The sequence below is a fragment of the Bombus terrestris genome, chromosome 14, assembly GCF_910591885.1.
Source record: "Bombus terrestris chromosome 14, iyBomTerr1.2, whole genome shotgun sequence".
NCBI classification, from domain to species: Eukaryota; Metazoa; Arthropoda; class Insecta; order Hymenoptera; family Apidae; genus Bombus; species Bombus terrestris.
The window spans coordinates 3,479,215-3,504,094 of record NC_063282.1 but is presented as its reverse complement, the minus strand read 5'-3'; the positions used below and the strand labels follow the sequence as shown (position 1 = coordinate 3,504,094).

General features: G+C 36.2%; 1 protein-coding gene across 7 annotated transcripts in view; it reads right to left on the bottom strand.

Annotated features, from left to right (window-relative positions):
- The window catches only part of LOC100647787 (QRFP-like peptide receptor), a 79,942-nt gene that overhangs the window by 26,156 nt on the left and 28,906 nt on the right, over positions 1–24,880 (bottom strand). For all 7 annotated transcript variants that reach the window (XM_048412298.1, XM_012316093.3, XM_012316094.3 and 4 more), the window contains one exon: positions 1,075–1,196. In XM_048412298.1, coding sequence (XP_048268255.1) covers positions 1,075–1,196 — 122 coding nt within the window. The remainder of the gene's footprint in view (positions 1–1,074; positions 1,197–24,880) is intronic.

Here is a 24,880-nt window from a genome sequence, read left to right as displayed (position 1 = left end):
AATCACAAAGTACAGCCTGGTTTGCGAAATTTAATATAATTCACGCGTATCGTTAATCGCAAGAGAGAAGAATTCTCAGAATGCGAGGACACGAAGGTCAATACGGTTTCGCGATAAAATTACACCGTGGGATGGAACGAATTTGGCTGGTCCCTCGTGAAACGAATTTTTTCGTGTTTCATAGAAAGAAAACGTACTATTCACGGGAAGCTACAGCTGTACCTAAATAAATTGAATTTAAGAGAGCTCGTTTAAGTGCGTCAATTAAACGAAACTACGCTTCTCTAGCGCACGACGACGGAGCTGCGTTAAATAATTTCCCGACATTTAATCTCTGAACAGTCGGTACCCTTTAAGATTAAAGCGCCGTGAGTTTTTTGGCGCCTGAACATTTGAAAGTAGAACAGGAAGTTGCATGGTTTTGTTAAAAAATGTGTACGTCTATATTCTGTTTAGACGAAATATATTTATATATAATAATTATATACTTTATATATATAATACAATATAATAATTATATATTAATATAATAATTATATATTTAGACGAAATTTTCGCGATAATTATTTTGCTTCGTTCTGACGCGATAATCTATCGATTCTAAAAATTAGATCGTGAACGTTCGCGCTTATAAGGAATTTAAAATTGCAAAAATGCATAGAATGCAAAACTATATAAAATAGTTATAACGCGCAGTGAACCAAATCTCTGCTTTAATTGTATTCACAGAAACATGAATATGCATGAACATCTATACTCTAATAATCACTATACACTATAAAATACACTACCGCAATTAACCTAAATCAAACCACGAGATTATTAATGTTAAGAATTAAATTAACCATTATTATTCAAATTTATCTTCGAGATTGCAGTATTATTTGCATTTTCATGTCGAATACCGTTAATTCAATGTAGTGGTAAATTAGTATTCCAAATTAATAATTAGAGAAAAGACGTCGTTTACCATTTTTCAATTTTTATTTGAACACGCGACGCGGTTTAAAAAGACGTGCAGAAAATAGGAGGAAAATACAACGGAGCCAGGGCAGGTAATAATGTCAGGTTTACCTTTCTATCGACATTGCAGTTAACGTGACGACCGAGCAAATAGCCGAGACGCTCTGCATATAATGCACCGACTTGCATAGAAACAGGCCCATCGTCCACGTGTAGGAGAACAACTTGGCCACCTGCAACAAATCCAATCGCGTCTTGTCAGGTTGAATCGTTCCAGCACCCCTCGGAACTATATTTTCCATTTTATTACACACGTAAACTACGAACGCGGTTGAACCTCTCAGGAAATACGGAAATATATTCAAAATGAAAGCGTAACATTGAAATTTTATAGGGATTTATCGCAAGGATATGAATCCGCAAAAAAGAAGAAAAAGAAAATATTGAAGCATGAAATATAGAACGACAAAAAAATGAATTCGTAAAAGTGTTTGAGCGTAAAAATTAGATCGTAATGTACAGAGAAATAACAAAAGAATAAATCTGTGAGAAACATTTAAACGTAAAATAGAGGAGAATCACAAAAGATAAGTCTGTAAAAAAGATTTAAGCGTAAAATACAGAGAAATTTACGCGACAACTGTCTTGATTTTTCCTTTCAGACGCAATTTAAAGTTTCTGAAGAGAGGTCGGAAAACAATACCGGCGCAAGAACAAAAATCATGCAGAACAATGAGCGTGTGTATTGAAACGGATGAAAAAGGGTCCAGGGTGAAATAAAAGAACTCGAGGGAAACATTTTCGTCCGTCGGACGAGGCGTAGTCGCTGTTCTTCGCAAAAACGTGTTTAATCAACCCCTTTCACAGGGTTTTCTTCTTTTACTCCAAGAAGATAGACTTTATTGAAGCACGCTCTTTGAAGCCGTTAATGAGCGTGAAACGCACCTCGCCAGAAGGAAATTCCTCGTTTTAGAACCAAAATGCGTGACGGTGGACTGGTCATTTAGAGACGTTCGCCAGTCTCGCAATTGCGAAAACAGTGTTCGAAAATGAAAATTGTCCCTGAATAATTATGATGGACTATGATGAACTAGAAATGTACTATCATGGTGAATAACGAGCGGTAATTCTGTTTGAACTGTGCCATTGTGTTTCTTTCACTAATTAGAAAACGAAGAATTTTCTTTTCGTTGACGTATATACATATTAAGGAATTTTTTATTCCAACGACTATTTTAACAATTAGCGAATAATTTGGCCGTTACATAGACTCGATTTTTACCAATTATTTAATTAGAAACGTTCTTAAAAATCGAGGCTCTTATTTTTAATCTTCACAGTATAAATATACGCTTATCAGTATTCGAGGTTATACTCTAAACAATCATTGATATTCTCTTCTTGAATCTCTAGAATTAATGTTCTCACATTCTTGGAAGACGAAAATTTCGAAGAAATGAATGTTCCTTAATCTTTTGCGTTAACTAATCTTTTCGCATTTTTCATGTTATTAATGTGTCAATCCTCGGGCTGGAAAAAATAAACTTGGAACACGAACGTGCCAGTAATTTTGTTAAAACTCTCAGAGTAGAATCGTCATTGAAATTTTATGGATTAAGAACAGCAGAGGTTTTTGGCGACTCGAATGACTCTTTGTAAAGTACGCGGTTAAAAAGTTCGTCCTTTCCTTGAACTATGCATTTTTCCATGTAATTTTCAATTTAACTCTTACTGCAAATTTCACGTTTCAATCATCGGTTCAATTTCAGCGCTAAATAGATGAGTCTCGCTTTTACTTCGTTCAACTGGGAAAATTCTAATTAGTGAGCCGGCGAATCGTGGCAAAGATAAGAAGCTGATCTTCAGTTAATTACGTATTCTTCGACGTAACTTTCGTTTTAACTAATTTACTAGAAATTTCACACTCGAGTCGTCGGTAGTCCCCAACGCTGAAACACGTGAATCTCGTTTTTACTTCACTCAACTATGAAAAGCCCAAGCAGAGAACTGGCGAATCGCGACGGAGATAAGAAAACGCAAGAAGAAGCTGATCTCAATTGCTCCAGTTGAGCTGGCGCTTAGTGCCAAGTTGTAAAATGATCCAACATCAACCGGAATTCACGAGTTGAATTAACCGACTTATTATCTAAGACCTCCTTACACGGATCGAAAGAAGCTCGTCTAAATTTTAACAAGTCAAACGAAATGATTGGATCGATCGGTTCTGATCGCTCGTCGATGGGTGACTGTCGGAAAAGTCGCTAAGTTACTTCGAAGGGGGGAAACGAAAGGAAAGGAGATACCTTTAAGTCATTTGCGAAGAAAGGGGAATTGAGAACGAAGTTTCAATGAGAGCAATCAACTCGAACAGATTACAAGGTATTTTTGGCGTAGAATAGGAGGCGGTGGTTAAAAGCACGGTTGGAAATTTCCGGCACAGTTGCAGCAACTATTTCGAAGGAATAATTAAATGCTACATAACGACCGGAGATAAAAAGAACTGGCTGTCCTGTGTTGAAAAAGCTCCATGTTGAATTATATCTGACCGAGTCACGAGATACACGAGTTGCTTCGTGTCTATGATATTCCGCATGATTTAATTATGAAGCATTCGTGCAGTAAATGCATCTCTTTGCAAAATTACGTATTTCTAAAAACTTGATTAAATTATACTCGGTCATAGAGCACATGGTTTTGATTAAACTCGTTCCCATTAGAAGTGTCTTTTTTTTATTGAATCTAATCTCTGTCCATCCGGGATCATCCTGGGATCAACCAGCAATTTTCTTGTCACGAGTAATCGTATTACAGACCAGCTGCGTTCAATTACCACGGTCGACTAAACTTTACATTAACTGCATTAATTACAATGAGCGTTACTACGCGCTGTAGGAATGCCTGTGCAATTCTTCATCCAGCAATCATAGCTGATTCTCTTGTTTCTGCGAATTCCTCGGTCGAAACGATCCGCAAGTAAACTCGATCTTTTTCTCAATTCTCTTTCAGTTTGATACTGAAACGGATCCAGACATCTGCTTTCGACAACTCTCTTTTATTCACACGGTCGAATGTATTGGTCGAGTAGAGAGTGTTTTAACAGAGTTAGCGAAAGCGTTTCGGTTATAGGATTCCATCCGGAATCATTAAATAAACTTCACTTTCTATGTATCGTTTAAGGTTTCAATTTGATGGTTTTAAAATACCGATGGTTTTTAAATCGTGCGTATCTATGATTATTTAAAATTGTTTACTCCAGAATATTAAAAAAATTTTCTTTAACCATTTTTCTATTCTTTTCAATCTTTCTATTCTTCCAAATCTAGGGAATAGGATAAAATATGCGGACAAACGTTTTTCTCATCTAAGGTAAATAATATTAGTCGAGAAGTATTATAAGAGTGACAAAATAGGAATTCTCACTATTATCGTTATTATTATTATTACGTTTACTTTATGACTAGCCATGACTAATGATTTCGTTAATAGTACAGATTTATTCATTCAACCTCTTAACTTACGATTTATGTTCGAGAATTTTGGGCCGAAACGTAAACAAGCCATTTGTACGACTTACGTAATACGATGACCCGTATTATGCCTGTAATATTTACGTTCGGCCCGATCATTGTATTACGGGCTATACCCGTAATTGTAGGTTAAGGGATTAACGCAAACAATTCCATTATTATTGTAGCATCGTGGACAAAAAGGCCTAAGAGATGATATCAGGTAAACCATAAACAATGTCGTGAGAGCCGAGGCGTCGTCGGTCCCTCAATTGAATAGTTTCGTAGAAAAGGCCTGCGTGACCCTGGCCACCAGTGTTTGCAGAATACGTGTGTTGTGGGCCTAATAAAAGGCAAAGGGATGCTAGAACGGTCAGTGTCAGTGAAGAAGTCAGAGAGTGCGAATCGAGAAGTCGGAAAGTGCGAGTTGCGTTGTCGAGATAGTGTTGCTAGCGTGTCGTGAGAGTGCGGTGAGAGTGAGAGTGCGGTGAGAGTGAGAGCGTTGGATCCGTTGTGACGAGAGTTGCGAATTAACTATTGAGTTGTCTAAATTATAGTGCGTTATTGTGATTAGTTCGCGTTAAACAACCATCGTTCTACTGTTTAATCAACGTATGTGCAATCCATTTATTCTAAATAAATCATCATCAATTAATATTTATTCCCGAGAGACTCTGCTGCGGATTTCTCTCGCAAGGTTCCATGATAGCTCAAGGTACCTGATTTGCATAATTTCGGGAGTAAATCATCCAGATGCTGTACAATTCAAAGGATCTAAAAGTCTTGGCATCTGATTACGATAAGATTCAAGTCTCGAATCTACTGGAATTTAGGGGTCAGAAAATCTATGCTAACTAGATTCAGAAATTTACGTGATCCGCAGCGCTATAGGATCTGAAGAATCCAAAAAACCTCAGCTTCTGATCGCCGGATATAAGGATATACAGATTCAAGCTTCGAAAGCTTCGAGCTTTGGAAATCGAAAAATCTATACTCCCGACAAACCGATTTAAATAGAAAATGCAAAAGTTATTCAAGAGTATGCGAAAGGAAAGAAAGAAGCAGAAGAATGCAAAATCATTCTATTCCGCACGTGGCTCTGTTCTCGATATAATTGAATCAAAGAAAAGTGAGATGGTTTCCCACTCGGTTTAACAACAAGTCGCTTAGCCAGTCTGCCGAAATCTTTTTAACGAAGCATTCCTATATTAAATTTCTAATGTGCTCGACTAAACAGGAGCTGGTTTAAATCGAATTAGGTGTAGACCTTCGGTCCAGCAGAAGCTCGATGGAAACGAAGTTTTAGTATAGGAATTTCATTCGTGATTTCCGATCTCCTCGAATTTTCAATTCCGTCTCCGGCGCCGAACGATGGCGTATCGAACTACAAAGCTATGGCGAAGACTTTGCAACTTTTGCCATTGCGCAACCTACTAAATGTTTAATAAGACTTTAGACTTTATCGAGGCGTGTATAACGGAGCGAGTTGCAGGAAACATACCGGCACAGTTGCGCGTCGAATAACGAAATTATTCCTGCGCTTTTGAACGCGCGTACAACCCGTTTGAATGTTCTCTACGAATACACTTTTGATTGCTTCGATATGTTTGAGCGTAAGAGAATTATCAATGAAACGCGACTTTAAACGACACGCAGGACGAGCATACGAACGCATCTAAGAGAAACGGGCACGTTAAAAGCTTCGGCTTTAATGAAACTGAAAAAAAAAGACGCGTAATGAGACGCTTTGTCGCGAATATTTGTCGCGGCAATTCTGGTTTATTACGAGCAAGTGGCGGTATTAGTAAAATTGTTATAGAATGGCGGACAGTTAGTACGTTGAAAGAATAATTGAGTTCTTGTGATTGGTATTATAAAAAGTACAACAGTGGTTAGAAAAATTATCGGCATACCATTGTACGGTAGAACTCAATTTATATGAAGTTCGCGTTCATATAAATGGATCCCACAAACAGAAATTCACTTAATCGAGCATTGATTAAGACTTCGTTCAAATAAATGCGGTTTTATTTACGTATCAGTTAATCAGCTGCAAATATATTAAATTTCTTCTAATAATACTTTCATATTCTACTTTATTTTTATTTTGCCAGAGAAATTAATAATCGAATTTACCCTTCAAATTTAAGAGACAACAAAATTAGTTCGAAAAACACAATCCGGGCATATCTGGACTAATATTTTAAATACGACAGTGCAATAAATAAGCTTTCATGTATCGAAAATATTTTCCATCTCGTTATAAATTGCGCTTCGGCAGCGATACAAACATCCATCTGATGCACCGTGCCGATTTCACAAGCAGCCAGTTCAATCCAATAAAGTAATTTCACTACGAAATTCCGTGTCTGACGATGAAACATTTGCGATCATTCCCAGGACAGTTGCAACGACTGACATTTAATTTATCTCGTGCCCTGCATAGTCGAGAAACAATCAATAACGACTTTAATTAGAATGTTAGTGTCGCGATTCGTTTAAGAACGAGCCGAGACGCAACTGTTTTTATACTCGCTAAATTAATGCCATCTGATAACTGCTTAATCCGCTACCAATCATCCTGCTAACGCATTAAGAACGCTCGTTAATTTCATCCACTAAATATTTGGATTCAGTTTCCAACACGTGTCATGTCATTATCAACAGGAAGCATGAAATATTGTACGAGAGGTGATTATACACAGTATGGAAATTTTGTAGACGGTAAATCATAGTTCATTATAATGACAAATGAGTAAATGCATGGTGACTGCTATAAATTAATCCAATATCTTCGACACGATTAGAGGATTAAACGATTCTGTCAACTCTTTCTTTACGTACGACACTCTAAAGACTCTCGACACAATGATTCGTCAACATCCCACGTTATATCGTATGAAAAATCGTTTCCTTCGCCTTTTTCACTTTAGTACGTTCTGAACGCAAGCCAATCCCCTTCCAAGATCGAATACACTCAACTGGTGGCTTTTCTTGATAAATCTAGTTTCTTCCCTTTGTCGACTGTTTCTTTCGCAACCTTCGCTCCAGGTTAATACGCGCCATTGTATAAATAAAACATAAATTGAGTGACCTTGTCTGTTAATTAAGAATATTTGCAATCAAGTAATCAATTTATATCGTTAACAATGTTAATAACATTTTATCAAAGATGCGTGAATATAATGCAATGAGAACCGCATGCCAACCACCAGTTTTCAATCAATTTCATTCAATAAACACTGACCAGTTACAAAACAATTCAAATCGATACACTGCCGCTCACAAAATGTTAGGATATAAAATATATCTATTTAGTACAAAGTGGATGCTTTTCGCTGCTCTCGTTTTCTGTTTAATCATTTTACTGTAAATCTGTTATTTTATCCGCTTCGTATCTGCCTTATAATATCAGACACCAAATAGATATAATTAGAATTTTCCAATAAATGTAACGAGTGAAGTATCGATAATACTTATGGCCACCGTTACACATCTGCATTGTAAATTATTCTAATACTCAATTAAGTTAATCTCACGCTCATTATTCCACGTCATTATTTCATCGCGTTGTTACCTCCGTCATTAAACGTACACGGGTTGGCTAACTAACAAGAGCTAGAGATCGATATATTCGCGATGGTATGCTATGCCTTTTGTATCCTTTAAACGGACGAGCTATCCTGTTGACTGTTGCGCAATCCTGCCTGCGTGGGGCACTCGTTCGTGTAAGCAGGTTCCAGGCGGAAGAATCGACGTACAATACGGACGTCCAGGTGAATAAATAAAGGTAATGCGAGACCATCGATCAGTCGGTGCAATCTTGCAAAGCTGTTACCGACTGAAACTCGAGATTCCCGTCACGAAATGAAAATTACATTAGTTTGTTGTTGTATCGTACGCTGTAAGTGATTTATTGGTGCATTGTAGAAAACCTGTGGCTGTAAAGTAAAATGAACGTGAAAGTGATGATAAAAGCTCGGTTTAGTGGGAAACTTATAGCCACGATTCCTTGTGAATTTATTCTACGAATCAAACATATCGAAATAGAATAAAATTCTTGAAGCCTCGTACGCTTCCCGTGTACATCGTGAAAACGAACAGAACTAAGATCGAGGGGAAAAGATTTTTATGGTTTTCATGCTCGATTAAGAGGAATAAAATTGTAAAATTGAGCGAGAATTCACTTGCGAACGAAGTAGGCGAGCGAAAAGCACAATGAAACAAGCAGAACACTGGCCACCGCCTATTATTTATTAATTCATTAAATGGGTTCTACGTTCTATTAGATCGCAAAATGCAAATTTTGTTACCAACTGCTATCGCGTTAGGTGATAATTAATTATTCGAACGCTCTCCTTGCAGCTTGTTCATGAAACACACGAATCCTTTGTAACGATTGATTAACCCTGTTACGATCATCGAACTTTTATATTCCAATTCTGCTTTCGTTTATATATATACGTACGTAAATTTTATGAGTGTATGCATTGTAGTGTTCGGGCGTTTCATTTATCGGAAAATGCTGCTATCTGAATGGGCATCTGGTGTAATTCACGACCTATAATCGAAGTGAAACGAGGGAAGAGGGGAAAGTAGCGCACGCCATATGATAACTCGAACACGAAATGTGGTAGCAAAGTTGACGAGCAACTTCAAGTTTGTCGTGCAACTTTTTTAAAGCTAGCTGAACGAAGTTACGTAGGCGTTATGCTGACACGGGCATGACAAAGCAGCAGGAAGTGGCTAAAAACGGATCCTCGGTTCGTAAACAACTCTCAACTAATAATAATTTCTCTTCGGCTTCGTGTTATTCGCGGTTCTTCTTTCACGAACTTATAAACTCCCCCGAGAGTCCGATCGCATCAACCACGAATTATGAAGCTATAGGATCAGAGGAAAGTTCCAAAGTAGCTGAATCATTTTGACACTACGTATCGAGCCAAAATATAGAGCTTTTAGCTCGTTGACAAGCCAATGACACGCTGTGAAATATTTGTCAATTTTTTATACGACAGAAATTGAAGAATATTTTCATATTTTAATAACACTCTTTTGAAATCATTAATCTTGTAATGCTCACGTAATTCGTGTGTACGTGTGTGTGTGTGTGTGTGTATGTGTTTTAATAACCATTTACTTAGCCAGGAAACGATTATACTTAAAATAAAAAATGTATTATTGGATGACGTTTAGATAAGATATATGTGAAAGGGAATTCAAAGGGTGATATCCAAAATTCTTAAAATACTCGAAGCAAGATCCAATTCTAGATTGTAGTAACATATATATATATTTATTTATCGCGTATTCTTCGTTTGCAGATAAAAATAAAAACAGGGCGAATTTTTGCTACAACCCGATGTATCCGAAAACTATGGCCAATTTTATATTTACCCCTTTAAATTTAAGCCTTCTTTAAAATATCCAATAAAAAAAGTTTTAATTCTGTTAGGTTATAATTTATAATTATCTCCGTCTTCTCCGATCGTAGAAAAAGAACAAAAAAACAAATTTATGTAACAGCCCTATATACGCTCTAAACTTATCGTTGTTTTTATACTTTTCCATAAATTTCACTCTTACCCCTATTGTCGTTTAATGTGCTCGCGAGATCGAAAATCGTTGATAAAGTTAGCAATAAAGACTGCTAGATATCCAGGCAACTAAAGCTTTACCAGATAAATGTCCAGAAGTGAGTATTGTGGTGTGCAATCGAGCGGCGAAAATGTTCGTGAGAATTTCGAGGAGACTGGCGTCAGGTTTCGCTCGGGAAAATCCGACGCGATAACATCGGAGTTTCACTCTGGCAATTCCCTTTAACGAAGTGACGAATTTCTTATGGAGAATGAGCTCACCGACGCCGGGGCACTCTGCAAATTGCAAATTGCCTTGGTTTGTTGCCCGTGAAATTGTCGCTTTCCCTTCGAAACGTCGCGCTCTAAACTACAAACACAAATTTTTGGATCCCCAGGAGATTACCACGAATGCCATGGAAATTTTTCCACTATTTCCCCATGATACGCGACATTCTTCCGCCGCGAGTTGTACTTCAGATTCAACTTCGTCAGTTTATCTTCCTGAAGTGTCATGCTTGAATTATGCAAACTTCGCTACCGCCAGAGGGAGAAAAATCTGTTCCTATCTTTAAAACAATAGCAAAGAAAATCTTACGGGACCTCTTGCGAGAATTCAATTAATGAAACGTATTTCTACGATGTTAACGCAAAATATTGACAACTCGCAGAAAAGTAGCAAACACTAGAAGCTGCTGCAATTTCATGAAATAGCGGAACGGAACAACGTCGATGTAATTTCCTGCCACGCCAGTTTTATGTATTTTGTCCTGACGACGGTAGATTGAAATTAATAATTAATTTTTGCAAAAGATATTCTATCGTATTTGCGCACTTTTTTCCGGCAATGTCATCTACATCGATCGCATGAAAAATTGTTCGTACTAATGAAAATCGTAACCCGAATCACCGGTGACTACCAAGTGGGTCAACAAGTTAGGAAGCTTGAAGTTTCGTTCTACAATTTATATGTATCTATCCAATTTCCAGCGAAATACGTATAGTAAATATATATCTGTTCTAAGGAAGATAAACGAACGCCAATTGTTAATTCGAGCGTGATAAATACATCTTCTTTCGCTTTATCGACTTCGTCACTGAAATTTATCACGACGTGTGTCGTTCATACGCTGTCATTTTACATTTCGTCATTACGAATTCTGTCACAACAACTCGCGTATTTAACCGGAAATCAAAATATTAAAATATACCGTTTCTATCGCTTTGTAATCGTTACAAAGATGAATAGGATAAATTAGAGATGAAAATTGGAAGGATTTAAAAGCCAGTTCCGATTTTTCGAGAAAAACATGCTGAAGGCAATATATGTTCTTTCACTTGTTATATTACATTTCCCCTTTATCCATCATCCATTTGACAACGATAACAAACAAGAGATAATAACATGAAAATGCGTAATTAATCCTGCCACGCTCGATGTTACGTATACGCTAGATTGTACCGTAACAAACAAATTATTAACTAAATACACGATAAATGTACAGTCAGTCGCAAAAGTTTGCGTAGATATTATCGAATTTGAAAAGCACTCTGTATATTTATCTTCATATCAAAGTGCGTATATTTTACGCTAGTATATATAGAACAGGTATATATTATAAAATAATATTTACTCTCGGCACAAAATTTCTCTGAATTCGCTCTGTATATCAACGAATTTTCAGCAGGAATTTAAAAATTGCAGAAAAATTACACTTAATTCGTAAAACTTTTGGTACGAAATTACAGGAAAAATTACGAAATTTACAGGGTATTTGTTAACAGAAATGCCGAATTACATTATAAATATTCGTTCTTCCAATTATGATCCAAATTTTGTCCACAGTACGTATACCACGTCTTCCTCGCAGAAACATCAGAGAAACTATGATTCCATTATCGATAATTGATAAAAAGAAATATATCTCTGTAATATGGAGCCTAAAACGGGTTTGGTCCTAGAAAGGTACGCTTTTTGTATCGTTAAACTTTGTACACAGGAATCGGATAAGGGAAAAGAGTTTTCGCGACGACAAATTCGAGAAACCGCTGCGACCCCATTTGCACCGCTTGTGACTGATACGATCAAGCTCTACTTTCACGGAGAACATCGTTAGGTTACCCTCGGACAATCAATATATTACCAATATTACAAGGTTCTCAACGAAAATATGATTTGTCAATAAATATTGATAACATCGCATCGATAACACATATTGATCCTTTTAGTCGAGAACCTTGATATATCGACGATATATATTGATAGTCTGAGGGTGCCCTTATGCTATTGACTAACTCGTCTGTGGTCACACTAAGAAAACCCTTCAAACGTTCTTAAAATATCTTAATGTAGTTCACAACGACGTAATTTCCCAACAATGTTTGCACTCTAAGGCTGAATGCACACGAGCGACGTTTTACCGCGCGAACCCGCTGCGGCCATATGTCTATCTTTGTTGTTCTTAATAGGAAAACAAAGAAAGACATATGGCAGCAGCGGGTTCGGGCGGTAAAATGTCGCTCGTGTGCATCCAGCCTTAAATGGAATTTTGTGTTTGACAAAACTATTCGCTCCTTTGAGAATTCTATTAAATTCTGTCAAATCTCTAGCTAATTGTAATTCGCTCACGATCGTCGCTCAAAAAGCAAATTTGTGTTTGTAATAAGGCTCCTTTCAAACGCCAGTACCTATATCGCTGGTATGTGCATACTACCATATACACCGATGTTATATTGTTGACGATGGAAAGCGTTCGCACGACGAGTTTACAACGAACACAATGTAAAACCGGTATCCATCAAACACGCGTGGCGTACGTATCGCCGCGTGAAAGAAGGCAAACGGTTGGTTGCAAATTTCTGCGTTAATTAGTTTCCATAGAAATTACATTCGGTAGAGGTAAGCGTTTCAGGAGAAACAGTAAAGCGATCATGTTCAGTGGGTAAATAAAGGGACAGCAAATTACACTCTGTCCACGGGATAACTATTAACCGAGAGAAAACAATTTTAATCCCGGCAGACTACCATCGAAAAATACGAACCAACCACACATGAATAAATCCGCACCTGTGATAATTTAACTGTGTTTCTACGTTCGGAATACTCGTCGTTGTATTTATAATCCATTGAGGAAGATACAGCGAAGTTTATAATAGCGTCAGAACGAATGGATTATAAGCAAACCTCGGTTAATGCGTAAAGTTGGATATATGAATATACAACATATCATACGCTATAATGGTTAAGCTGTTTGTGTAACAGGATTCCGCATATAGTCCATCGCTTTTAACTTGTTTCTTGTAAATTTGTAACTACTAAAAATGTTCATAACGAAGTTGAGATCAGTTGTAACCCTTCTCTTTGAAGCTAACTGTCAAATTCTTCAATTTAAGCAGCCATTGAAAACTTTTATTCGCAGTTGATTCAATAGCGTAATACGTGCGAGCAAGATAACTAATAATTTAATGAATAAATCTAAATATCAATTAAATCGATCTCTCGTTAAATTAAAAATTTCAATTATAAAATACTGTTTAGAGTCTTGGTTTACCCTTTGTTGCGAGTAATAAAATACTATGTACCGATAACTCTAGATGTGACTGTATTAATCAATGCTGCTACTCGATGCTTTAATTTAGTATCTCTCTATACTGTGTATCATCGTTGCTGCTATACATCGTGAAACTCTCATCGTGATAACGTTACATGTGAAAAATCACGGACGCCAGAAGACCGATCGGCAGTGGCTAAGCTCTGTCATAAATCAGATGTTCGATAATGCTTCTCAGCTGACATTTATATCGAACGAGATAACAGACGACGCAGTGACCACACGTCGATCAGAAGAGTAAAAAATTCTTCTGAAAACTGAGTGCTCTCTGCACTTGACGCTTTCCATCAACATACATACGATGCTACTTACGCGATATATTATTCAAGAATCGTCGAGAACAACGATTCAATTGTTCTACGATTTATTCGAGTCAACTTCCAAACTATTTCATATCTTGTTGCAAAGGAACATTTTAATACGTGTAAAATAAACATTATATTATATTACTTGAAATAAAAATTTGAAAGCCAGTTTCTATTTATTATGCTTCAGAGTAGAAGAAATATATTTTTAAATCTCTAAAAGAAAAATGGAAATAAAATCTATATGATATAATTAGTTGAATATGCGAATAAACATTTTCCCATTTATTCGCTATTACGTTCAACTCAAATATCTGCTTCGCGTTAATAAAATGTTTTACATTTCATTTCAGCTCATTTCATTAAAAAAAATGTTACTTTTAATATAAGTTAAAAGTCAACGCTTTCTTTTAAGTTTCTTTTTCTAAAGTTTTCCCCGCGTGTGCCTTCTTTCATAGCAGACACTGATCCTCATAAATTAGAACACATTTCACACGTACAGGCAACAGATAAAACCGGCTATAAAGGAACAATTTGCACGGTACTTTGACTAAAGAAACTTCAAGAGCAACTTGTCTAAATCTTAATACTATGCATATCACGGATGCACTTGTGCACGTGCCTGCATTCGCCATAGCTTACAAGAATCAGCTTAAACTAGTAATATTTTCAGAGAAAATAACGATGCATATGTGTGTACGTGCATGCAAAAATGTATAGACCAACTTCTTTTCAAATAAATTTGATCGCACAATTGACAAGTTTACGTGCTCCTTTCGATATTTTCGAACTCGTGTACGGTCGACAACTTTACGACAACTTCCCTTTTCTAACTTCATTCATATCAGATGGAAGAAATGTGAAAGGAAAAAATTAGAATTGCAAATGAAAATAAGAAATTTCATCGGAAACAACTCGAAATTAAATTGGAAATAAAATAAAAGAGTATTGGAAATCAGAAAGAATAACTTTTCATATTTCTTTACGAACGACTGCATGAAAAGAACCATGGAATTTAATATTTGTTTCACAATCACGTCTGTCATCGTGTGTTCTCAAGAGAATGACGAAATCTGATTTACGAAAACCCAAGACGACATGTTATTAGACATCGTCGTACGTCGACGAAAGAATCCCAATGCTTTTTATGACGTAAACGATATTTGTTCTCCTTGACGCGCGTATTTTACTTTTACGTTTGGAGTCACCGTGAGACGTTTAACCAAAAGTTACGACAAATTTCAAAGTGCAATCTCTATGGGAAAAGAAGAACGACTTTGTTAAATGGCTGTATCAAATTTACAGTCGCCACGAGACGTTTAACTAAAATTTATGATAAATTTCAAAATGCAATCTCCGAAGGAAAGAAAAGTGGCTCTGTTAGATCGCTGTAAATCAAATTTTTAACCATGAAGCGCCGTGCTGCGGCCGGATATTTTTACGAATTTTTATGCTTCTATTTGTCAAACAAACAACACAACTTGTATTACGAGATTCGAGTGACGAATTTCCTTTTTCATGCAAATTTCACGATTGTAACCAAACAATCCCCGAAGAAAACCAAAATGCCTCTGTTGAATGGATATATCAAATTTTTTATCATAAATCATCATGTTAGCAACCTTTTACATTTGTACGACCTTTCACAGAGTTATTTGTCAGGCATTCGCAACAAAATTTGCATTGCAACACTGAAAAGACATTTCTTTTCGTACAAACGAAACGTTTGTCTTATAGAAAGCGACAAATTAAAGCGATACCCGAACGATCAGTCGTTTGTCGGTTTAAAAGAGATTGTATTCAACATATATATGTATATATATGTGATAATAACATTTCGAAGACAAATTCTCGCGCAATAACCATTCGTCGCGCGGCTAATCCGATGTTAAGATTGCCTGTAAAATAGAAATCACCGGAGTAAGAATAAATCTCTGATGTAACAAAGATATTCGTCTCTTCTAATTTTAAGATGCCACACGGAAAAAGATTGGGGCATCGAGATTCTCGGGATTTAATAAAAATTCCACGAAACTGTAGTTCCTTGTTCTGTACATGCTCATTCCCTCGATCCTCGGACAAAGAGCCGAGCATGTACGTTATTTTTGCCCATCCTCTTTTAACGAAACCCTTTTTTTACGTCACACGATCGTCATCTCGAGAGCCGTTCTAAAAAGAAAGAAAAGATTAAGTATCTTTAAAAGAACTCTACACACTGTCAGATACAAATAGAAGATCTTCTTGTCTTCGTTAAAAAGCTCTAATAATTTTCACGTTTTCAGCATTTTATATTATTAGGATAAAACGAGAGATTTATCATAAAATGACTAGAAAATAAAAAGGCTGGAACGGATTCAACTTGTATGAAATATTATGAGATCTTTTAATGTTTTTGGTCGGCAGTGTATTTTAGTAACGTGTATGTCTACGGCCTGGCTATGTTGGCCTAACAAAATATTCTTGCACCATGCCAATCCACTTTCTGGAATCGATTAGTTGCAAGCTGGAGTGCAAACGAGGATAGAATATCTCATCGGCGCCCTCGAGAATTTCTGGTGTCTCTATTCTTGGTACTCCGGTTACCCTTTTGACATCGATCTCCGTTTCACGTTTCGAAACTTTCTGATGGAATGCACCCACGAAAGGTTGGAGTACGTCCCATGAAAAGCATTCGTGAATTTTTGCCCCGCTGCGCATAACCTATCGACCTACGCTTCTAGTTTCGTAATTTTCTTTATGAATATAAAGTTTCCTTAATCTGCTGTGTTTACGATGCGTGTTTTTTCTTTTCTTTTGTATCGAGTTTAAAACTTTCTAGGAAAAATAATTTTAACGTTGCTGTCAAGAAACAGATGCGTCGAAAAATCGGTAGTTTCGAGAAATTAATGGAAAATTTGGAAAAATCGGAAAATTAACGAAAAATCGGAAAATTAACGAAAAATCGCGAATTTAATGAAAAAGTTGGGAATTTTGGAAAATTTGGTAGAAAGTTCGAAAAATATAGTTCGAAAAAAGCTCGTCGTTAAGGGGACTTCCGCGTGAATTGTCTGATGTTTCAAATTTGCAAAGACAGCGCGATAAGATTAGCAAAATCCAATTCCAGCGAACGATCACCGTGTAATTTCGCCACCTACTGCCTCCTAGCGATCTATTCCTGGCAAAAAAACAGCAATATCGAACACTCACTCTCTCCAGAGGGTCACGGGTCGTCGTATTCTCCATTTTCCTTTCGACAGAATACGAATGGACTCTTATCGAAGCATCCGCGGACTTTTCCACCAGATATCCCATGGGTTTCACCCCATAGAATGCTCTAAGAAACTTACATCGTTACTAAAAATGTACGACGTGACGTAACGTGTCACGACCAATGTTTTTCACGTTGTTGAAAAATTGCATCCAAAAATTTTGCAGCAATTGGAACTTCGCAACATTCAGTTTGAGGAAAGAGTATTTAATAAGAAAAAGTCACAAAAGAGAGAAAACGAGTAATTTTATAAATTATTTTATAATAATCGCTGATCCGTCAGATGTGCTCGAACGAGACGGATTTTATTCAAATTAATAATCATTAAATTTCCTAAGAATCTAACATTTAATACTTGACAGAGATAAATATATTTTCCTGTCACTGAATTTACATTTTCTCGTTTCGATATTATTTCGTCGACGCCCTTCACAATGTCTACTGTCTCGTATAATATCCTCCACTGTTATCATTTTATTGGGCACAACGACTGTCACCGAGTTTAAAGATCCCCGGGGAATCCTCTGGAGGGTAACCATTTGCAATCAAACTTTATAACCTGATCCCAGAATCCAAAACTGCTATCGAATCGTATAAGGTATTCGAGTCTTGAAAACCTTGAGAATTCTCTGACAACAAAAGACCAAATCCTCTGCTGTTTCTCTTAAAATCGTCTCCTATAAAGATGAATAAAAATACCACAAATATCGCACCACTGACAGGACAGATAATCTCTTTCGTTTGTGACGATGCTTCTCATGTGAAGATCATTGGAGAAGAACATAACAAGTCACATTTTGCATATTATCAAAATTGTCTGTATTGAAATTTAGTTTTGAAGTTAAACGCGTGTTTTTTCATCGCTCTTGAAAATTTTCAAAATATTTCTCATCGTGATATTACAGCATCGAAGATATTAACCCTTTAACCTACGATTTACGTTCGAGAATTTACGTTTAGTCTGGTCATCTACTACGGGCTATGCCCGTAATATTTACGGGTTAAAGACTCACATCCTTGGACCTAATCTTCAAGGAGTTATCTCAATTTTTAACGATACATATTTAAATTGAATTCTAATTTTCGATCATATAAAAATTCCCTTAATTAGTCATAGAGTGAGTCAATCTCGATCTTCAAATCAGCGAGTCAACAAAAATATACTTATCATATTTGTGCTTATCTTCGTATACAAAGTTTGGCGGATCGTTTGAATTTCCCGAAGCTTTGTCAAGGCTGAAGATTGCAACGTCTCGCTTTTCAAGCCCGTGAAAGCATCCATATATCAGAATCATCTGGCTCATATGGAACTACCCTTTTGTTGCACCAACGTAATGTCTTACTTTCGCTTCCCCTCGTCAGAGTGGAAAGAATATCCCGTAAAAGACTGCATATCCTCGTCGTAAAGCTTCTGCCATTAACAAGCGAAGAATCAAATACTTATACAGAAGCACTCGACAGAAATGTCGATAAAATCGAGAAATAATTTTCTTTACGTCGAAAATCCACCTTTTTCTTAGTGTCGCGTAAAAGTTGCATAATGTCCTTAATACAGGATCTCTGTTCAAGATTTTATAATAGCAATTTTTCTTCCACGAATTACGACCTTTCGATACACGAACGCTTAACATATATACTTCTGAATCAATTTCGTGCCTTCAAGACGTATATTCAATTTTGACTCTCACTGTATATGTGTTGCTTGCGTGCGTGCCAATTTCCAAATGTTTCCTACAGTATGCGATAAAACATATCGATAAAAGTTTTCTACGAGTATTCGAATACTTTCGTAAGCGGCTAAAAAATTATTTGGAATTCCTTTGGCATCGTATTTATCCCCCAAAATATTGCAGGCTAAAACAAGTAGACTTCAGTTTGATAAAGGCAGCATGGTAATGCGTGTAACCCGCAAGCACATATATGTCACGTACATAGTGTTGTATAACAATGCCACGCTAACAAACTGCAACATACGCATGCGTGTAGAGTTGAATGTATCTACGTCTTCGTAGTGGAACAATTGTCCAATAATTCATAACGTTGCATCTCGTGGTTCGGGTGCAGCACCATTCGCGTGAAAGTAAAAACACGACCACGATAGAAAATATTCTCTTTCGATATTTTTCCCTCTCGACCGAAATATTTCACGTGGCAACGAATTATGAAGCGTAAACGGTGGTATGAATTTTATTTTCTATTTTTTACCACCTTGGTAACAGTCTCCTGCGGTATAAATTATATTTATTCGTTTCTCTTATTTAAATATAAATCCATTTTATAAAATCCTGGTATTTCTCCTTATTTCATAAACTCTCTTTTGCTCTCCTCTGTGCACTACCTGTAAGCTTTGTACGAGAGAAAGAAAATATTCAATTAGATAGTATCGAACGCGTGCACGCATTCACAGCTGCAATTTAATTTGAATTTACATATGTATTGCATAGTTTGATCTCAAGGTACACATCGCACAGTTTGATCTAAATCTACATATAGCACAGTTTGATTTGAATCCATGTATCAACACATACAGTGGGTTGTCTGTACGACGAGAGTAAAACACTAACATTTTCGTTGCTTCCTATGGAGTTCGTATGCGTGACAGAAGATGTTCGTTAAAATTGCATTCGATAATCCAGTTTGATCTAACAATTTCACACCTCCTGTTACACGGACTGCATTTCTTCCCTTTAAAACAAACGTAGAGATTATGAAAAATTTTGAATAAAAATATCTCTCAAATTCTATTCCATTACCATTCTTAACGTTTCTATTCGATCGATCTTCCAAAAATCGATCATTTCATTACTAGTTTTCTGATAATTCAAGTTCTATCGTTCCCCAAATTCTATTGACCACTTTTAAATCCAAAGAAGAACAGGTACTAAAATTTCGTTTGTCTATTAAAATATACAATCGACCGGCCCAATGTTATAAATTGGAAAATTTCGAAGTTCGATTTTTATGGCAAATCTCCTTTGTTCGAAGCACAGCGATATAAGGACCAAGGCGAAAGTTTCGTGGCGATATGCGATTGTCTAAGGAGCAAAACTCGAACGATGGAAACGATTCGAGCTTGAACCGTCTCTTGTTTTCAATTTTTCTACGGGCAACTGATCTTTTCTCATTCGAACGTATGAGAAAAAATTTATACGGTTACGATCACGAGGATGTTTTCGCGTTTAAAGAGCAATCTACGAGGTAAATTCCGCGTTGTTACCTGCGCTCGTAGAACATAAAGAAGGCACAGGTTCGATCTAAGTACACATTAAACATAGTCATAACCGATGTATTAAACCACAAGCTTTAATACAAAGCGAGTTAGAATTCGACGCATCTACCGTGACTAATATTTACTCGACTCTTTAACAGATAATCGATTCTAAACCCACAGGTTAATTAACGTGAGAAATTAATGAATCCTAATGCAAGATATTGTATTACCAGCACGATACTGATAAGCTTGCAAGGATGAAATAGTAATTAACGGACAGATTTCCCAGGGGAAACTTCTAATGGGAAACATTCATTCGCAACATTAAGTCGGATAGAAACATAGAAATGATTTTAATTCAGAGTTCTTTTGGAATAATTTCATTTTCCCTTTTTATGAGTCTTAGACTGTACGCGTCGAATTATAAAATATTTATTTGTATTAGCTGATTTGTTAAAAAATCGCGAAGAGATTATAACGCAAGATTAGATGGTTTATAATTATCGTTTAAATATTATAGATTGTTACATATTGAAATTTATAGAAATTTTCAGCGTTAACCCCCTTTTCAATCTGGAAATTTCTGTTGCCATCGATCGACGACTCTAAAGTTTTCACATTTGTTTCTGTTGAGTTTTGTTTCTCGAAGAGGAAAAGATTTTTCCATTTTTTATCGGTCTGATACAGGAATTGAACTTTCATAATTATGGACGGGCTAAACGCTAATCATACATTGAAAATAAATTGATCATTGATCGTATGTCCTAGGACTAAACTTGAGAATTTCTTAAGAAATAGAATTGATCGACTTAATCTCCGAATGTCTTGGTATCACGTTGGTAAATTCGAATAAAAATAAGTCCGAGAAAGATTCTTTCGCAAAAGATCTAAACGGTGGCGCAAAGCTTTAAAATACGTGAAGTTTCAGATCATAAAATTCGAAATATTCGAAGCAAGATTTGAAAGTACATTAAAACTCAGGATATACGAGTTAACGTATGTTAAGAACTGGCAAGATTAAACCATAAACTGATCGCAAAATGTCACATCCATACGCAAGTTCGACTACTCGGAAAAACACCTGGAGAAACAAGAGAATAACCGAGCAAATACGACGAGGTTTCTCCTTAATGAATCCTCAAAGCGATTTGCCAAGAACACTCCTGGCTTGTACTGGATGATGTTTGGAAATTTCCAGGGTATACGTGCATCGCGCAAGTAGTATAACACGATGTAGTTCAGACGAAATGTGTCCGCAATTCCCTCTATGGTTTAATTACTTTCGCCGAAAATCAATTCTCTATTCGTGAAATATCTATTTAATATAATTCACGAAGATACTCGCTCTCTGGCCTTTTAATAAATCTTACAATGATATTTAAATAAGAACCGCTTGTTCCATTTGGACGTACGGAAGAGTTATAACTTTGCAGAGTGAAATCCCATAATCACATAAAATATGAAGTTTTTTATTAAAATAAAGGTTATATTATATAAAATGTAATTTTATGTTAATATCAAATATAACGTTTAATGTTGAGTATTTATGGAAAACGGATCGTACATTCCCTTTCCATTTAAAAAAACACGAAGAAAACCGAAATGAATTTTTAAAATTACATTTTCATCATCTCGCGGCACATAAATTGAAACTTTCAAAAAGTTTTATATTACATTAGGAAATAATGTATTTAAAGGTTGCGCCTTCTCTGTTTCTTCCATATTCTTCTGTATCTAGAAAACGCATAAAGTCTTTATAAATGGGATATTTTGAGACAACAAAGAAATTAATTTTTCAAAGGTACTGAAAGTTGCGACTTCGCGAAAGGGAATGAGAGAGAGAGAGAGAGAGAGAGAGAAAGAGAGAGAGTTAAAGAGGACAAACCAAGGGGAGTTCTCGTCGCAAATTGCCATAATGATCGAGTAGAAAGTAGGACGAACATCCGTGTCGTTTCTCTGCTTGCGAACAACGAATCCACAAAACGACAAGTTCGGGGCGACTTGCCTTCTAGCATCGATTTCTCACGGAACAATGATACATACGATAAATTGCCGCGTATTTGTAAGTGACGATCAGTGAATAGCAAATGAATACAGAGACAGGAAGCAAATGAGAAGCATCCTTTGCAAAGGCGACTGTCCTTCATGAGAAACATTCGTTTCAAGATATATGTAAAGATCGAGAAAAAGGATGTGACCAAGAAAGTCGGCCAAAGAAGATTTTGAACCTGATTACGAAACATAGTAATTTAATGCAATTGATAAATGTTAAAATAGAATTAATTTTAATAATTGCATTTATCAATCGGAGGTAATTACCTGAATAAAATTTTGATGATCTTCCATTTGATTCATCAATATAAGTGATTTAACAATTGATGGATATCAATTTTCAATTATTTATTAATTATAATTAATCACGAAAAGGAGATTTTGGATTTGATTTATTAACCTGATAATTTCATAATCGACGAATATTAACTTCCAGCTATTCCGCAATAATTTTGAATTAAATTTTAACCTTTCAATTTTCCATAAGTGCATAAACATTCGTGACAGTAGAACCAAACGAAAAGAAATTAGTTAATTAATTATCTGTAGAATCGCAGGAAAGGTCTAAAAGAGGATAAAGGAAAGGAAAAACGACCACGTTTGGTTATTTTCGTGAGAACTCACAGGGTTAATGCTACTTCATATACTTTTGCAGAGCAAACGAAGTTTCCATCAGACTTCCTTATATCTTTTATCAGGGAATTCTCAAAGGTCTGAGGTTCCAACAGGCAATTGAAAGTACTCTAAAACCACCGACAGATATATTAAAGTTTTCCCATTGAAGAAGTGTGATTTCTTTTTAAAAGAAATACATCCCCGTGCGGCTATTAAATTTATATTAACCTTCGAAAGAAATATTGCTAGAAATGTCGCCAATTTAAAATATATATTTACGTGGATTGTAAAATATGTACGATCGTATTGTATCAGCAGGCTGTTAAGAGCATCAACGAAAATAAACGTTAAATTTCCGACTACATTTGCTACTTCCTGCGGTATCGATCGTCTATTGCCTTTTTGCCTACTGTCAATACAACGATTGCCTCGTTTCACGTCATCTTTAACGTCACTCCTTTTTCCTAACTACCGGCCGGCTCGTTTCCTTTTCAAACGACAAAGATTCGTATAAAATGAAGAACGCGCGCCAGATATCGTTCTCTAGCGACTGTTTCGATTGTGCATCGAATTTATACTTTCAGATGATCCGATTGCTTCTTATTTGCCTGGAAACACAGGGGAGCATGGTGTTCAAAGAAAAAGTAAAACAAAAATACATTTGGCATGACGAGTTTATCGATGAAAGAAAAACCATGCTGTTTCTTTTTTTACAGAACAGTTCGCTATAGACATTACGTTTCGGGCGGAAAAATACTCACGGCGAAACATTTTAGCTGTTTGTATCAACGGAAAGTCGATCTACAAAAATAACGATTTTATTTTTGACGAAACGTAGCAAGCGATTTTTCACAGAGGAACAAAAAACTTCCGCAGAGTCGTGATTTTCAAACGCTTGTCACGATGCCAGCACCGTCTGCCAAGAGGACACCGAAAACTCTGTTCCGCGAGCAACATTTAGCTTTTTAATCCAACCAGGGAAAGCGATTTTCACATTTCATCGACAATGTACATGGTCGCATTTGAAAACCTTTGAAACACCGCCGGGTTCGATCGTCAGAGAAAGTATCCAAAACATTTCATCGAACAAAACTGTTTTATACTATTCGCATAACCGGCGCGAACAATTCCCGTAAACTTGAAAATTTCCTATCGACGACGCGGTTGCACGAGGAACAACATTTTTCATAATTCTGCTCGAACGTGTTAAAAATCTATTCTTGTGAGATTATACTGCTGATTAAATTTTTGGAATCCCTACTGAATAAGAAAAGGAGCTGGATCCTCTTAATTTTGATCCTCGGTCTACGTTTGACGCAATAAGGAGCACGAAACATATTTAAACAGTTTGACATGAGATAACTTGACCGAAGTTGTTGAACATCTATACCTTATCAATACTAATTGAAAGTTAATGGGAGAGGAGCAAATTGAACAGGCTGAAACTATTTTAAATTGTGAACGCTATAGAAAGCAAATTACCTTACAAAACGAAGTGTTACGCTCTCTTTCCCTACGATGTATCAAGATAAATTCGAATAGAAAAATCCTATAATCACTCGAGATATAAAACTGAAATGAAAGAGCAATAATTGTTGCTTGCAAAAGTAAAATACAATAGATTGAATGAACCATAGATTCCCAAAGTATAGTTAGCGTTAAATGTTAAAATGTGTGAACTGAGTTTACAGATTCGTTGGAAGAGTAGATGGCGAAAAATTATCATTTTTGAAAATGATTATTACTAACCTGCCAAAGATTTTCTAATACAAATATTACTATTATAAGCAAGTA